This window comes from Oryctolagus cuniculus, chromosome 6, assembly GCF_964237555.1.
Source record: "Oryctolagus cuniculus chromosome 6, mOryCun1.1, whole genome shotgun sequence".
In the NCBI taxonomy this organism is placed as follows: Eukaryota; Metazoa; Chordata; class Mammalia; order Lagomorpha; family Leporidae; genus Oryctolagus; species Oryctolagus cuniculus.
In genome coordinates this window covers 111,685,924-111,704,185 of record NC_091437.1, presented here as the reverse complement: position 1 = coordinate 111,704,185, position 18,262 = coordinate 111,685,924, and the positions used below count along the sequence as shown (strand labels likewise).

Sequence of the window (18,262 nt, the reverse complement as noted above, 5' to 3'; positions counted from 1 at the left end):
TACCTTAAGGAAAGAGAAACCACCATTACAATAACAAGTGCTTTCCCTCCAAATGATCAGTTCTGAGAGAAAGCCTGCATGCACTATATAAAAACTGTAAAATGATCCCTTACAATCTTCTGTCTCATATGCAAGTGGTAAGCTAGTACCAACACTTTTGCCAATAATGAAAAATATATGATGGCTTTAATTATGATAGTACTATAGAGAACCATAAAAAGATTCAGGAATCCATTCTATACTTTCTAAAGAAATAATTTAGCACTAAGACCTAGTGATATAGTTTTCTTACTTCATATTTCAATGAGATTAATTGACTTCAACTATGTGTTACTATGAAAGTAAGTAAAAATAAAATTGCAAGAAGAGATCATTGAACAAAACCTATTAGAAAAGTACCATCAAGGGGCCAGAGCTGTGGGGTAGTGGGTAAAGCTGCGGCCTGCAGTGCTGGCATCCCTTATGGGTGCCGGCTTGAGTCCTGGCTGCCCTACTTCTGATCCAGTTCTCTGCTATGGCATGAGAAAGCAGTAGAAGATGGCTCAAGTCTTTGGGCTCCTGCTTCTTCCAGGAAGAAGCTCCTGGCTCCTGGCTTCAGATCGGCACAGCTCTGACCATTGCAGCCATCTGGGGAGTAAACCAGCAGATGGAAGACCTACCCACCTCTCTCTGCCTCTGCCTGTCTCTAGCTCTGCCTTTCAAATAAAAAAAATCTTAAAAAAAAAAAAAAAAGGAAAGTACCATCAAAGTTCCAATGAAAATAGCAGAGGAAGACATAGACTAATGAAATCTCCAGGTAAATTTTCAAAGAAATAAAAATAATTAAACTGTAGCAAGACTACCGTACTATTCAAGAAAGTAAATGGTATGTTCCAAAGAACAGAATAAATCAAGTTCTATATCAAGCATAGAAGAGAATGGCTTTGGGAAAAAAACCATCAACATTGAAATCCAAGAAATAAAATCCAGAGCTATCCCCTACCCAATATTTAGACATCATAGAGACACATAAAGAGTGTGTGTAGAGAGACTGAATTTTTATGTATCCTACATAATGTTTACTTACAGTCTTTATCTCAATGTTTACTCTTTCATGGTATGGAAATTAAAGTCCCATCAAAAAAAAAAAAAAAAAGGATTAGCAGTTTTCCAAACGATTTAAATGGAATAAGAGTATCATTTGAGGGAAGATATAAACCAGCCTAACAAGAAACAAATACCTTTGTGAACACTGAAACTTAGCACATGAAAACACAAACCATTAGAAATAGAAAATCAAATGTGAGATTGTACCAGTCAGTCAAGGCAAACATTTTGTCCCCATATACATTTCAACAGCAAGCTATCTCAGCAGTTCTCTTCACCTTTACTACTACATTCTAGTCTACCACTTTCTGTTTACACAACTGCAAAACCTCCGAATTGGTCTGACCCATTCTCCAGGGTTGGCGTTGTGGCATAGCAGGTGGGTCACTGCCTGTGAGGCCGGCATCACATGTGGATGCTGGTTCAAATTCCCACTGCTTCACTCTGATCTAGCTCCCTGCTAATGTGCCTGGGAAAGCAGTGGAGGATGGTCCTAGGGCTTGGGTCCCTGCACCCACATAGGAGATCCAGATAAAGCTCTTGCCTCCAAACTTCAGTTTGGCCCAATCCCAGCCATTATAGCCATTTGGGGAGTGAACCAGCAGATGGAAGATTTCTCTTTCCCTCTTTCTCTCTCTCTATAACTCTGCCTTTCAAATAAATAAATCTTTTTAAAAATCCATTCTCCAAACAACATCCAAAGTGACATTTTAAAAACACGTAATAGATCTCAAAATTCCCCTGAGCAAACATACCAATGGATTCCTAAATCAAGTAGAAAAGCAAGTTGATCCACAGCCATCACTGACTTCCCACAATGATTGCTTTCTGTTCCTTAAGTAGAATGAACTCCTTCCCACTTCAGGGAAGTGCACTTATTGTTCCTATCATTTCTGAATATTTGATACTGGCTTTTCTCATCATATGGAGTCCATACTGAATCTTTCTGTCAGAAAGGCAGTCCTTGAACACCTTATTTAATGTTATACATGCCCTGCCCTCACTCTAGTTTGATATTACACCACATTTTCTTTCTCTAAATCATTTATTTGTTTATATCATTTTTCATTAAGTTTAGAGTGCAAAAGCTTTGTTAGATTCATTCAGTTTTATATTTCTAAAAGCTAACAAGTGCCTGACATGTAAAAAAATAAATACTTGTTGAATGAATAAATTAAAGAAAAATCATGAAGAAAACTGAACACACCTGCCTCAAAACTATGCCGATGGGGCCAGAGTTGTGGCACATCAAGTTAAGCCACCTGCAATGCCCGCATCCCATATAGGAAGCTGTTCGAGTCCTGGCTGTTCCATTTCTGATCCAGCTCCCTGAAAATGCAGCATAAGATGATCCAAGTACTTAGGCCCCTGCTACCTATATGGGGTATCCAGATGGAGTTCCAGGCTCGTGGCTTTGGCCTGGCTTAACCCTGGCCATTGTAGTCCTTTGGGGAGTGAACCAGTGGAAGGAAAAATATCTCTTTCTCTCACTCTCTCCTTCTCTCTCAGTAACTCTGCCTCTCAAATAAATCAATCTTTAAAAGGAAAAAAACTGCAGGTAACAGTGCATTATGAAAACCTTATTAATGATATGAGTTAATAATATAGCTAATATACCTGATGTAAATCTCTAAACTAAAGAGGCAGTTCTGAGTTTCAACTCTATGTATATTACAGCTAAAAACACTAAATTTTTACAGAAATTGGCATACGTAAAGAAACAAAAAAGGGGGGCTGGCATTGTGGTATGGTGGGTTAAGCTGCCATTTGTGACACCGGCATCCCCATATAGGAATATTGGTTCAAGTTCCAGCTTCTCACTTCATATCCAGTTTCCTGTTAATGTGCCTAGGAAAGCAGCAGATCATGACCCAAGTACTGGGGTTCCAGTCACTCACATGTGAGACCTGGATAGAATTCTGGGCTATTGGGTCAGCATGGCCCAGATCTGGCCACTGCAGCCATCTGGGGAGTGAACTAACGAATAGAATGTGTGTGTGTATGTGTGTGTGTGGCTAAACTAAGCCACAGGCCTTTACTAGATACCAAACTAATAAGGCCTCCCAATCTCGGACTTCAGCCTCCAAACCTGTGAGCTAAATAAACTTCCTTTCTTTCTAAGTTACCCAGAGTTAGGTGTTTTGTAAGAACAAGAGGAAAAGTACTAAAAACACCATTTTCACTGCCTTTGAAAACTTAACATGAAGAATATCTGCTTGTATATAGCTCTAAGTTTCTTTGAGTCAATTCATATTTGAGAGTGGGTGTCGCAATAAAGAAGATAAAGCACAAGAGAGCCTTATGTAACAGTGCAGTCCTACAATTTTAGTGGAAGTTACAGGAAGTTACACACATGATAAAACTGCACAAAAATAAGCACACACATATGAAAACTTGTGCACAAACACACATAGTGGAGATAGAAATGGTGAAATGGGAACAAGCTCTATGTATCATATCAATGGTAATTTCCCAACTTTGGCACTGTACTAGATTATATATATAATTGTGGGGGGTGCTCCTAAGGAGTGCATGGGATCTACCTGTATATTTCTTTGCAAATCTGTATATTTATAATTATTTCAAATTAAAAAGCTAAGAGGAGGCGCCAGTGTTGTGGCTAGTGGGTAAAGCAGCCTCCTGAGACACCAGCATCCCATTTGACGCCAGTTCAAGTCCTGTCTGCTCTACTTCCAATTCAGCTCTCTGCTATGGCCTGGGAAAGCAGTAGAATATCAGCCAAGTACTTGGGCCCCTGCACCCACATGGGAGACCTGGAAGAAGCTCCTGGCTTCTGGCTTCAGACTGGCCCAGTTCCAGCTGTTGCAGCCATTTGGGGAGTGAACCAGCAGATGGAAGATAGCTCTATCTCTCCTCTCTCTGTAACTCTGCTTTTCAAATAAATAAAGTAAAATCTTAAACAAATTGCTACCTCATTAAAAAAAAAAAAAAAAAAAAAAGAAAGCTAAGAGGAGGAGCAGGCATTGAGGCCCAGTGGGTTAAGTCATGACTTGGGATACCCACATCCCACGCTGAAGTGCTTTATGAGTCCCAGACACTCGACTTCCTGATGGAAGCTCCTGGCTCCTGGCTTCAGCCTGGCCCAGCCCTAGTCTGTGGTGCAGCCATTTGGGGAGTGAACCAGGGGATGGAAGATCTCTCTCTCTCTCTCTCTCTTTCTCTGTAACTCTGTCTTTCAAATAAATAAAATAAATCTTAGGGTAAAAAATGGGGGGGGGGGTAGGGTAGTTTTGATAAATACATTTTAAAAAGTACCATTCATATGTCAGTTCTCATGTTTATAAAGCCTCTCAGGATAACTCTTGGCAAATATCCCCCTTCCCCCAACCTTAGGTATAAATATTAAATTCAGTCTTCTTATAAATCCACCTATTTTCAGGTAATTACTAACTATTCTTTTACATATTCCTAATTTTGAATACTTCCCCATAAATAGACATATGAAAGAACAGTCAGTCTCCAGAATCGAAAGACCAGAATTACACCTTGATTGCCAGCACAAAAGCAAGTAAGTTGGTAAGTCCCAAGTTTCAGGAGACTCATCTTGAAGGAGTTAATCTATAAAGACCAAACAAAAAATAATTTATGAATCCTACAGGTGAGTCCACTGAAAAACAGGATTAAGGAAGAAACCTTTCTGTAGACATTTCTTTTTTAAGAGTATGCTTACTCTTAGAAACACAAAATTTTTTGAGAACTGTATCAGCTCACACATCTTTCTACCAAATCAGATGCTAAGTAATAAAACAAAAAAAGAAAGAAAATTTGTATACTAAAAGACATGTTGGGGCTGGCCCTGCGGCGCAGTAGGTTAATCCTCCAACTGCGGCACTGGCATCCCTTATGGGCGCCAGTTCTAGTCCCAGCTGCCCCTCTTCCAGTCCAGCTCTTGCTATGGCCTGGGAAAGCAGAAGATGGCCCAAGTCCTTGGGCCCCTGCACCCGCATGGTAGACCCAGAAGAAGCACCTGACTCCTGGCTCCAGATTGGTGCAGCTTTGGCCATTGTGGCCACTTGGGGAGTAAACCAACGGAAGGAAGACCTCTCTCTCTGTCTCTCCCTCTCACTTTCTGTAACTCTAACTCTCAAATAAAATCTTAAAAAAAAGACATCTTAAAGGAACCACCAATTACTTTTCCCAACACATGAATTCAGCATAGTTCTTTCAGAAATAAATGTTATACCATTAATTAACAATATTTTTTGCCATAAAGCCAAGAATTTAACTAGTATACAACAGCACTTGCTTAGTAAATCTGTTGTGACCTCTAAACTAACATATTTTTGAAGTATCTCCTTAAATTATCTAGAAGTTTTCAAATTCAGAAAAAATTCCAAGCACTATAATTTTAAAATTTCTATCACAGAACAGGCTCAAGACTGTACAATATAGGAAACACAGGCATAAATACATACACTTGACTTAGTTTTTACTTGAACAACGTGTCATTCCCAGCCATGCTTACCAGTGTCATTGGCAGGCTCAGATGTGAGTGGTTTTGGAGCTGGTGTGTTTTTGGGTCTGACAGGAACCTGAGATGGAGATGAAGGTGTGTTGTCTCCATTAACTACATGCGAACAGCAAGAGTCTTGGACTACAGCATTTGTAGATACATGATCATCTATTCCATTAGTACCTTCAACAGCCAACCTGTAAAATGATAAAAACAAAAAACTTTACTTCAATGAGTTAAGCACAATTAAACAACTTTTCACCATAATTTTTGTAAGAAGTATTTGCGACTTTAATATTTGAGTAAAAGAACAGGTATAAAGAGTAATGAACACAGGGGCTGGTGCTGTGGCTAAGTGGGTAAAGCCACCACCTGCAGTGCTGGCATCCCATAGGGGTGCCGGTTTGAGTCCTGGCTGCTCCATTTCCGATCTAGCTCTCTGCTATGGCGTGGGAAAGCACTAGAAGATGGCCCAAGTCCTTGGGCCCCTGCACCCATGAGAGAGACCTGGAAGAAGCTACTGGTTCCTGGCTTCGGATAGGCTCAGCTCTGGCCATTGTGGCTGATTGGGGAGTGAATAACAGATGGAAAACCTCTCCTTCTCTCTGCCTCTCCTTCTCTCTCTGTGTAACTCTGACTTTCAAATAATAAATAAATAAATCTTAAAAAAAGAGTAATGAACACAAATACAACATACTTCCATTATTCTAACTGTACCCAAACTGATGAAAAAGTACTGGAATATATAAATATACTTTCAGTCAAATGAATCTGTACATTTTAAATATTTAAATGTAGAAATACTAAATTATTTTAATGCTCCAAAGTAGTTACAAAAAGCTCATGAAATTATATGAAACGTGCAAAAATATATTCTAAACTTTTAATTTTATTGAATACAGAAAAAGTTTGTCAATATTAATTGCAAATGATATATTAGGCACTGTAAGAGTATATAATGATCATAAAAAGCTAGCTATTAATAAGAATTTATAGTACATGGGCAGGCATTTGGCCTGGCAGTTGAGATGTCTGCATCCTATATTGAAATGCCTGGTTTCAAGTCCTGAGCTCCATTTCTGACTCCAGCTTCCTGCTAAGAAAAACCTGAAAAGCACCTGGTGATGGTTCAAGTAGCTGGGTCCCTGCCACCCACTTAGGACAACTAGACTGAGTTCCTATCTCCCAGTGTTGGCCTGGTTCAGCTCAGGCTATTAGAGGCATTTGAGGATCAAATTAGCAAATGGGAATTTTGTGTCTGTCTCTCAAATACATACATACATACACACACACACAACAATTTTAAGAATTTACAGTATATATAAGTTAACTGCAAATAAAGAAATAAATAATACAACTACAAAAGTAAACATCTTAAGTCTTGTTGAATGATCAGAAGAGCTTTTCCATGTAGAGCGGCTACCCTATATATGTTCTCCACAGAGTAACCTGAGTGTTGTTTTAAATATACAAATCAGATCAAGTCCTTCCTCTGCTTAAAATCCACTATGCTTGGGAAAAAAATTTAGATTTCTTATAACAGTCAACAAAACTTTTGAAAATCTGTACCACTCCCACCCTATTTATTTCTCTAATCCATTTTCTCTCCAAGCTCTTCCTTGCTCACCTTGCAAAAGATGCTTTGTATCAATCTTACTAACACGAAAAGTATGATGAAAAGCCTTTAAATATTTATTACCAACTAATATATACTAGGCAATAAAATTACAATGAACTCAAGATTATCAGAGAAGATTAAGTATTATACTCCAAAATCAGAAGAATTTGTAGAACACAAATTAACTGTTACTGAGCTCAAGGTCTTTGAACCTGCTATTTCCTGGGCCTACAGCACTTTCCATGAGAGTTCTCTGCAGAGTCCTGAGAAACAAATGATTCATGAATCTGGTCCTCCTTCTGCCACCTATGTATTTGGAATGAGACTTGTGTAGGAAGTCTGGGCAAGTAAAGTCTGAAAAGGCTCCCAAAGGATTCTGATTTGTGTACCCCTCCCCAACAAATCAGAGATACAGGAGTCTATGCTAAAGAACCAATATGAAGGGTAGTACTATAGAACTTATCTTTGATTCAGAATGTGTTATTGTGTAATAAATAATACTAGGTTTTAAGTTAGTTGTCATTCGAGCTCCTTTATCCATCTAAAACTGTACTTTAAAAATTAGAAAAACATGTATACTTGTATCAAAGCAACACACAGTATCCCTTAAATGTGTACAATGCTTATGTATAAATTTAAAAAATAATTTAAATGAGAAAAAAAATTACAAAAACATATGTATAGATGCTAATACATTTTAATTAATCTGTTGCACCCTTTCAGTCCTAAACTTTTTCAATGGAAAATATAATATGGACATTCAATACATTTATTTAAATCAAATGTACATTTTGAAGGCAAACATCTATTTAAGTAAGTAAGCTCTCATGAGAATTATGTTTTGGCAATTTAGGATTAACATAATTAATAGATTTTTGGATTAATAAAAGTCACATTCTATACCAGCATACTTTTTCAAATTTAACAATTTTATAGCAATATATTTTTGGATATTAATTTCACTATATTTGATCCAATACATAATTTTATTCCTATCTAAATATTTCAAAGAGCCTATCACAGTGATCATGAAACATGAATACCAGAGAGTTTTTCAAGGGACAGGGTGATTTTCGAGAGAAGACCACGACGTAAGGAACATCTATCTTGAGATTTACAGCATAAAGCTAATTCAGGCAGCAATAAAATTTTTCCATAATATCCGACTCTTTTTATCAATAAAATTCACCCAAATATAGAATTTTAAAGCTATTTTTAAGTTTTATAAAATGAAACCCTAATACATGCTACAACATGAATGAACCATAAGGAAGGAACTATGTTAAGTAAAAGAAGCCAGTCACAAAAGTTTACATTTGGTATGCCACTGTTTACACGAAATGGCCAAACAAGCAAATAAATCCATCGAGACAGAAAGTAGATCACAGGGCTCGGATCTGGGAGGAAGCAGGATCTGGAAGTGACTACTCATGGATAGTTTTGGGATAATGAGCATGTTCTGCAATTAGACAGTGGTGATGGTTACACACTTCTGAGTATACTGAAAACCATAGAAATGTAAACTTTAAAAAATGAATCTTAGAGTATATGAATTATATCTGAGTAAAACTCTTTAAAAAAAAGATTTCACGAGAATTCAAACGACATATTTAGATATAAGCTTTTAAGTTTTGTGGCAAATTCTAACCTTAGGTTAAAACTTACAACTTTATATGTGGAAAATGTTGCATCATCTGGCCACAAATACTAAAATAAAATATTCTACCTGGTAGTTGTCCTTGCTGAAGGCTCTCCATTTTCATGTAAGGCATCACCATTTTGTCGTATTTCTACTAAACAACGAGAAAAAAATAAACTAGGTTTTTATATGCTTCTTGCTTATTTTTTTAAAGTTTTAAAAAAATATAAACTTAGCTTACTGGTTGGAGATGAGCTGTAGTTTGTTAGATTTTCTTGCTCAATCACCAATCCATCAAGCACAACAGCCAATTCACCAGTTTGCACTATGCCATTCTTGTTTTCCAAGGAAAGTTTTAATTGTTCTTTCACTCTTTCCACTAAAAAAAAAGAATACTCTAATTATTCTAATTTAAAGGCTTTTGCCAAATGCAAAAATATCAGCTACATTTGAAAGGAATTCTGTGCACTTTTATCTGTAGACCCTTCTCTACTACACCAGAATTAATCCTTTGCATACCTAATTTAGTAATCTCTTCCCCAATCCCAGGCTTTCACTATCATCTTTAATTGTATCTGGGTATTTTATAAACTTCAGGTAACATATAAATATATCAAATAAGCATAGCAACTGCCTAAACTTTAATCTTTTGCCCAAGGTACACAGAAGACTCTTGTGATTGAGGCAAAATTTCTACAAGAGAGTCAGGTAGTCCAGCTACAAATTCCAGTTCTGCTACTTACTGGCTGTACTTTCAATAAGTTATTCAAAACTTCTTAGGCTTCAATTTTCTCATTACAAAACAGAGACTTAAGTCATATGGACTTAATGCAAAATCAGACAGAGTTCTACTATCATCACATCTGACCACAACAAACACTCAATAAATACTAAGTAATAATAGTCATTTTTAAATATAAGGCCAAATACTTGCCATTGTCAGGACATCTAGTTCTTAATTAAACTCAAGGTCACTGTGCTTCAATTGTATCACACACAATAAAGATTATTAGTTGTGGTGGGAAGAATGGAGATATGATAATGAAAGGGTACAAAGCACCAATGAGACAGTAGGAATCGAAGTTTTTTTCCTGTGTATTCATAAATCATAACATCATTTTGTACCCCTTAAGTATAATTATAATTTGTCAATTTATACTTTAAATTTTAAAATTTAAACTTCAAAATTTAAAAAGTTATTAATGATACTTTATTATCCAAACTGAGGCTGATTACTTCAATTTGACCTTCAGTGGCTTTTGGCAGCTTTTGAAATCATGGTACATTTCATGTCTTAAATGAATTTTCAACAGATTTACTAAGTGTCCAACATAAACCCATTAAATATTTATCCAAATGCAGAAAAAAACAAGACAAAATCTATAACTATTAATTACTGTACTGGAACCATAAAAACAGACTTTATAGAACTTCTGCTCCTAACATCTGTAGCACCACAAACTTCAATTCCACCCCATAACAAAAAATAAATAATAATGATAACAAATAGAGAAAATTATGAAAACTATATTGACCAATATTCTCTTTCATATTATCTCCCTCCATCTAAAGCATCTGGAGTTTAGAGATTTAACTTCTTCCTAAAATATTCATCTACTGAATAGATTCCTGCAGAACAGACTTTCAAAATCCCTTTGGTAAACTCACTTATGAATCTATAAATGTTTGTTTTCTTGTCTTCAAAAGATAAATGTGTTGGACATGAATTTTATTTTGCTAATGATCTTCACTCAACTCTCTGAAGGTATTTTACCATTATCTTACTATTGTTAATTCTACAGTCCTTTATAAATCCACATAAATGACTTTTTTCTATTTGGCTGCTTTTAAAATCTATTTATCTTTGTTCTTGCCAAGACCCTGTACATCTAAGTACAATTTTCTCTCTGCTGTCCTACTTGGGACAGTATGCAACTGTGGATTTATGTTTTTCATTAGTGCTCAAAAAACAGCAGCCATTTCCTCTTCTTAAAAGATTATTCATTCATTTGAAAGGCAAAATGAGAGAGACCAAGAGAGAGAGATGAGAGACAGAAAGAGAGAGATTTATCTTCCATCTACTGGTTCACTCCCAAGACGGCCACAAGATTGAAGCAAGGCCCCAAAAACTCCAACTGGGTCTCGCATGTGGATGGTAGGAACTCAAGCACTTGTATCATCATTCACTACTTCCCAAGCATATTAGCTTGGAGATGGATTGAAAGCACAGTAGCAAAAACTCCAGCCATTATCTCTCTCTTTTTTTTTTTTTTTTTTTTTTTTTTGACAGGCAGAGTGGATAGTGAGAGAGAGAGACAGAGACAAAGGTCTTCCTTTTGCCGTTGGTTCACCCCCCAATGGCTGCCACAGCTGACGCGCTGCAGCCGGCGCACCACGTTGATCCGATGGCAGGAGCCAGGTGCTTCTCCTGGTCTCCCATGGGGTGCAGGGCCCAAGCACTTGGGCCATCCTCCACTGCCTTCCTGGGCCACAGCAGAGAGCTGGCCTGGAAGAGGGGCAACCGGGAAAGAATCTGGCTCCCCGACTGGGACTAGAACCCGGTGTGCCGGCGCCACTAGGTGGAGGATTAGCCTATTGAGCCCAGCCATTATCTCTTAAAATATGTCCTTAACTCTACCCTCTTCCAGGGGTCAGCAAATTACTTTATCTAAGTTAAACCTGGCCCATTACTCATTTTTATAAGTAAAGTTTTACTTAAACACATTCAAGCTCATTCATTCCTATTCTCCTTGGCTGCTTTTATGTTAAAATAGCAAAGGTGAATAGGTATAACACAGACTATATGCCTTCAGAGCATAAATGTTTACAATCTGGTTCTTTATAGAAAACATCTGCTAATTTCTTCTTATGGAGTCTTATTTGTGTAGGTTATTGTAATTTGTGATCTTTGATGATGGGTTCATTATCCAATAGCAGATTAAGGATAATCTCTTGGCATTCAGTCAGGTTTGGTTTCTAATTCTGACAGTGGCTTAGAGGTCCCCCCAAGAGTCTAGAATCAGGGAATCTAAGCTCAGAGCCTGCATCTGACTGGTGGCCAAAAGGCACAGTATGATGACAGTGGCTATCAGCATGGGCCCCTATTTTAAATCTAGTTCATGAAGCTCTATTTGCCTCTTCTCTTTTTCTGAAGAAAGGGCCTCTGCTTTTTGAAAAATCATCAATGCCACAAACATGTGCTGTTCTGCAGTGGAAGGTTGAGGTTGTTTAAGGCATATAGTCTTTAATAATTATGAACATGGAAGACTGAGGTGTCACCTTCTGAATCATAAAACTGGGTGAACTATCACATAAATAATTCTCATATCTACATGTGTATGTAGGAGAGATAAGCATAAGGTTCTATCATAATATAAACAAACCAACTCAGACATATTTAGCGGACATTTGAGTGCCTAGAGAGGCAGGATAGACCCTGACAGCCCTAACACAGACATCCCTACCTATGCTCTGCTTATTTTCTTAGTGGACTTATCACTTATTACCACCAGAATTTTTCTGTTTTGCTTTGTCCAACTAATTCAGTGATAAACCCTTTAGAAAGTGCTTACTAAACATTTAAAATAAGTGACTGGGGCCGGCGCTCTGGGATAGCAGGTAAAGCTGCAGCCCGCAGTGCCAGAATCCCATATGAGCACCAGTTCGTGTCCTGGCTGCTCCACTTTCAATCCAGCTCTCTGCTATGGCCTGGGAAAGCAGTAGAGGATGGCCAAGTCCTTGGGCTCTGTACCCATGTGTGAGACCCAGAAGAAGCACCTGGCTCCTGGCTTTGGATCAGCCCAGCTCCAGCCGTTGCGGCCAATTGGGGAGTGAACCAGCGGGTGAAAGACTTCTCTCTCTGCCTCACCTTCTCTCTCTGTGTAACTTTGATTTTCAAGTAAATAAATCTTTTTTAAAAAACATGATTAAGACACTAGTCCTGTCCTTAAGAAATTTATTCTTATAAGGCAGAAGTTGACTTTTTGGACATCTTTTACATTTTTCCTCATCTTTAAGAGGGCAACAGAACGAATCCTTGAGGAGCCATGTATATAACTAGGTAATTTATCTTGTAATCATAAATTTGCTAAAGATACGCACCCTTTATGTCTCCACAGAAAATAAATGATCTTTAAAAATCTTCATCTTTAGGTTATACAAATTTATTTTTATTTCAGAAACACATTCTGGAGTGCTTTTTAAAAACTGTTTAAATAATGTATTAATTATTACCCGAATAACAAGTATAAAATTTAGTGGTTTAAATAACAGTAACCACTATGGTTAGTAGTTTCTGTGGACTAGGACCAGGAGAGGCCCAAACATGTCTGACAAATGGGTGCCTCTATACAAGGCCTTGAGAGTCCTCACAGTGGTTGCCTGTCAACTCAGATGAGTAACCCTGGACACCAAGGCAAGAAAGGAGAAGCCTCTTATGGCTGAGTCATGGAAGTTGTTTACCATCACTTCTGCCACGTCCTATTTGTCACCCAGACCATCTCCGATTCAAAGGGGAAGTGCGTGAAACAAAAGGTAAGAATGCCTAGGGGCCATTTTGTAGGCCAGCCAATATACACATAAATATGACAAAAATTGAATTTTTAGAAGCAAAATGAAAGTACTAGGTTATACAACCTCATTAAAAACCAGGCCTTCCCACTCTTAAGTCTTTCCATATATCATGCTTGAAATCAATGTTCATTAATTCACAAAGGTAAGCTCCAACATACTACCATATAAAATAAACTTTAGAATTTATAAGACATCAAATTAAAAATAAAATAATAACTATAACTATAAACCCTATGGATTAGGAAGGGTTTTCTGTGCATAAAAATAATAAAAGATCAATAAAACTTAATGACTGAAAAAATAATAAACTTCTATCTAAACCAATATTCAGAATTGGGGCTAGCACCATGGCACAGTAGGTTAATCCTCTGCCTGCAGAGCCAGCATCCTATATGGGCGCCGGTTCTAGTACCGGCTGCTCCTCTTCCAATCCAGCTCTCTGCTATGGCCTGGGAAAGCAGTAGACGATGGCCCAGGTGCTTGGGCCCCTGCACCCGCAAGGGAGACCAGGAAGAAGCTCCTGGCTCCCGCCTTCGAATCCGCGCAGCTCCCGCTATTGCGACTATCTAGGGAGTGAACCAACGTAAGGAAGACCTCTCTCTCTGTCTCTGCCTCTCACTATCTGTAACTCTACCTCTCAAATAAATAAATAAAATCTTTAAAAAAATTTCAGAATAAATAAAGAGGCAAATGATTACCTGGGAGATAAAAGTAAGAGCTCTTATAAATTAGTGAGAGAAAATAAACCAGTTAGGAAAATGTACAAAGAATGAGATAATATTAAATGAAGTATGAATGATTTGGTAAGAAAAATCTTCATCTGTTTATGTATTAAATACATAAATACATCTGTTTATGTATTAATATTTACCAAATGGATACTCACATGTTTCAATGTACAGAAACTGGTATAACCTCTAAGAAGGCCACTGGATAGCTATGTTTAGCTAACAGCTTAAAACATTTCATTACCACTAACTATACTTCTTCTCAAATTATTCAAAAAAAAATTGAAAGGGAGAGAATCTTTCTGAATTCTTTCTATAAAGCCAGTATCACCTTAATTCCTAAATCTGAAAAAGATACAACAGAGAAAGAACTACAGACCAATTTCTCTGATGAACACAGACACAAAAATCCGCAACAAAATTCTGGCCAATAAAATCCAACAACATATCAGAAAGATCATTCTCCTGGACCAAGTGGATTTATTCCTGATATATAAGGATGGTTTAACATTCACAAAACAATCAATGTGATACACCACATTAACAAACTAAAGAACAAAAACCATTATGATTCTCTCAGTAGATGCAGAGAGAGCATTTGATAAAATACAACACCCTTTCATGACGAAAACTGTAAGCACCTAGAGTATAGAAGGAATATTCCCCAACACAATCAAGGCAATTTATGACAAACCCATAGCCAGCATCCTATTGAATGGGAAAAAGCTGCAAGCATTCCCATTGAGAGATCTGGAACCAGACAAGGATGTCCACTCTCACCACTGCTATTCAGTATAGTCCTGGAAATTTTAGCCTGAGTCATAAGACAAGAAAAAGAAAGCAAAGGGATTCAAATTAGGAATGCAGAAGTAAAAATATTCCTATTTGCATATGGCATGATTCTATATATAGGGGATCCAAAAGACTCCACCTAGAGATTATTGGAACTCATAGAAAAATTTGGTAAAATAACAAGATATAAAAATCAATACAAAAAGATCAAAAGCCTTTTTATGCAGACAATGCCACAGCTGAAAAAGAACTTCTAAGATCGATCCCATTCACAGTAGCTACAAAAAAAAATCAAATGCCTTAGAATAAATTTAACCAAGAAGTAAAAGATCTCTACAATGAGAATTACAAAACATTAAAGAAAGAAATAAAAGATACAAAAGAACAGAAAAATCTTCCATGTTCACAGATTTTGGAAAAATCAACATCATCAAAATGTTCACTCTTCCAAAAGCAATCTACAGATTCCATTCGATACCAAACAAAATACCAAAGACATTCTTCTCAGATCTAGAAAAAAAATGATGCTGAAATTCATATGGAAAAACAGGAGACCTCAAATAGCTAAAGCAATCTTATACAACAAAAACAAAGCTGGAGGTATCACAATACCAGATTTCAAGACATATCACAAGGCATTTATAATCAAAACAGCCCAATATTAGTACAAAAATAGATGGATATAACATATGGAACAGAATAAAAATGCCAGAAATCAATTCAAGCATCTACAACCAATTTATATTTGACCAAGAAGCATAAACTAATCCCTAGAGCAAGGACAGTCTATTCAACAAATGATGCTGGGAAAACTGGATCTCCACATTCAGAAGTATGAAGTATGATCCCTATCTTATACCTTACAGAAAAATCCATTCAAAATGGATTAAAGACCTAAATCTACAACCTGATACCATCAAATTATTAGAGAACATTAGTGAAACCCTTCAAGATATTGGTACAGGCAAAGAGTTCTTGGAAAAGACCCCAGATACAGGTAATTAAAGCCAAAATCAACAGATGGGATTACATCAAATTGAGAAGTTTCTGTACTGCAAAAGAAACATTCAGGAACATGAAGAGGTAACCGACAGAATGGGAGAAATTATTTGCAAACAAGGGAACTGATATAAAGAGATCAAGAAAATCCACAACAAAGCAAACAACCCAGTTAAGAAATGGGCCAAGGACTTAAACAGACATTTTTCAAAGAGGATATCCAAATGGACAACAGACACATGAAAAAATGTCCAGGATCATTAGTCATCAGGGAAATGCAAATCAAAACCACAATGAGGTTTCCCCACAACCCTTTTAGAATGGATTTTATATAGAAATCAACAAACAACAAATGCTGGCGAGAATGAGGGAGAAAATGTACCCTAATCCATTGTTGGTGGGCATGTAAACTGGTAAAACCACTATGGCAGACAGTTTGGAAATATCTCAGAAAACTGAATATAGACCTACCATATGACCCAAATATCCCACTCCTGGGAATTTACCCAAGGGAAATGAAATCAGTAAATAAAGAGTTATCTGCACCCCTGTGTTTACTGCAGCTCAATTTACAACAGCTAATGGAATCAGCCTAAATGCCCAAAAATGGAAGACTGGATAAAGAAATTATGGGATATGTACTCTATGGAATACTACACAGTGTTAAAAAAGGATGAAATCCAGTCATTTGCAACAAAATGGATGAATCTGGAGAACATATACTTAGTGAAATAAGCCAGTCCCAAAGGGTTTTCAAATATCATATGTTCTCCCTGATTTGTGATAACTAATGGAGCACCTAAAATGAAATCTGTAAAGTGAAACTGACACTTTGAGAAGCAATGATTTGAACAGACCTTGTCTTGACTGTTGAGGAAGTCTGCCCCTGCCTTTTTTTCTTAATGGAGAATGAGATTGGGAATGGGAGAGGAAGGAGGTAGTGGGGTGGGAGTGAGGGTGGAAGTGCAGGTAAGATGAAAAGAATCACTATATTCCTAAAGTAGTACTTATGAAATTTGTACTCATTAAATAAATGGTTTCTTTAGAGAAAAAAACATTTCTTTCCCTTTGATCTAGTAATTTCAATACTAAAAATCTTTTAAAAGAAGTCTGAGAGATACACTTTTATCACTAGAAATACATACTATTTGTTCAAAAAATTCATCTTTGAAATAACAGGAACTTAAGTCTTGGTAAACTAAACAAACAGCTAGACTAGCAAATTAGATAAGCAAATCAGCCTAAAAAAAGTTTTTAACTGGAACTGATTTTGACTATGCTCTGTCCTCTATCATAAGTGACACATTTCTCTGCTGCATTTTCCTATCATTCAGTTACAGAGAGAAGTGCTTACAGTACAGTATTTTGGGTATAACTAAATTTGAAATGAATTTAATGCATTTCAAAATGCTTCTTTAGCAAAAGCTACATTTTTGGTTCTAATAAATCCATAAAAAAACTCAGTGTCATTCCCAGTATCTCCTGTTTTAAAGTGGCTCTACCAGTCTCAAAATTGAAGCAAAAAGTACTGTTTACACTCCAATCCATATATTAACTACACTACCCTTATACATGTACCTCCAACCCTTGAAATTATCTCCTTGACCAATCCTAAGTCAGGTTCCTCTGAACCTTTTTTGTAATTAAGTATCACCCTTGGCCTAAATCAACTGCAAATTCTCAGCACAAATGCCATGATACACACACACAGACTTGAGAAGCACTATCACAGTTTCTAACAGCTCAGAGTTGTACTTCTAGATTCCTTTAAGGTATCTCTTCCTGAGAACACTTAAAGCTGCCAGAATTTATTTTCTTCTTGCCAACACCTCATAATAGACACCAAGATATATTTAATTAATTTAAAACCAACACTGTCCTAGAACATTTATAAAATAGGGCTTACAATGGTGAATCCTTCCTATCTCTCCCACAACTTGGGAATATCTTTCTCAAAGACCTGAAAACAAGTCATTCCTCTAAAATGTAATCATCAGCAAGGGAAAGGGGCCCTGTCTGCTAGTCATTGTGGGAGACAGAATCCCAACTTTGATAATGGCCAGCCAGCAGACACATCTGGCCTTATCAATTTATACAAACCAATTTTTTGTAATTAGGACTCTACTGAATCTCTGCTTGCCCTTTTCCTAATCCCTTCTTCCCTTTAAAAGGTTCAGTCTCCTCTGTAGAAATTAACTTCAGTTCATGATGGACCCTCTGTCCTACTGTACAAGGACAATACTAGTTAAAATCTGTCCTTACACTTTTAGAGTCCAACTCTTTTTATGTTTGACAACAGAGGAATTTGTTCTGTATAACTTCAGAAACAGTAAGACTGGGAAGGTGAAATCTCT

The 18,262-nt window shown here is 37.0% G+C and overlaps 1 protein-coding gene across 7 annotated transcripts in view; it reads right to left on the bottom strand.

Moving 5' to 3' along the window:
• The window catches only part of WWP1 (WW domain containing E3 ubiquitin protein ligase 1), a 135,401-nt gene that overhangs the window by 54,766 nt on the left and 62,373 nt on the right, over positions 1–18,262 (bottom strand). For 4 of the 7 annotated variants that reach the window (XM_051844599.2, XM_051844597.2, XM_051844600.2 and 1 more), the window contains 3 exons: positions 9,059–9,196; positions 8,905–8,971; positions 5,573–5,757 (listed from right to left, as the gene is read on the bottom strand). In XM_051844599.2, coding sequence (XP_051700559.1) covers positions 5,573–5,757; positions 8,905–8,971; positions 9,059–9,196 — 390 coding nt within the window. The remainder of the gene's footprint in view (positions 1–5,572; positions 5,758–8,904; positions 8,972–9,058; positions 9,197–18,262) is intronic. The other 3 variants (XM_051844598.2, XM_070075276.1, XM_070075278.1) reach the window with 2 other exon arrangements.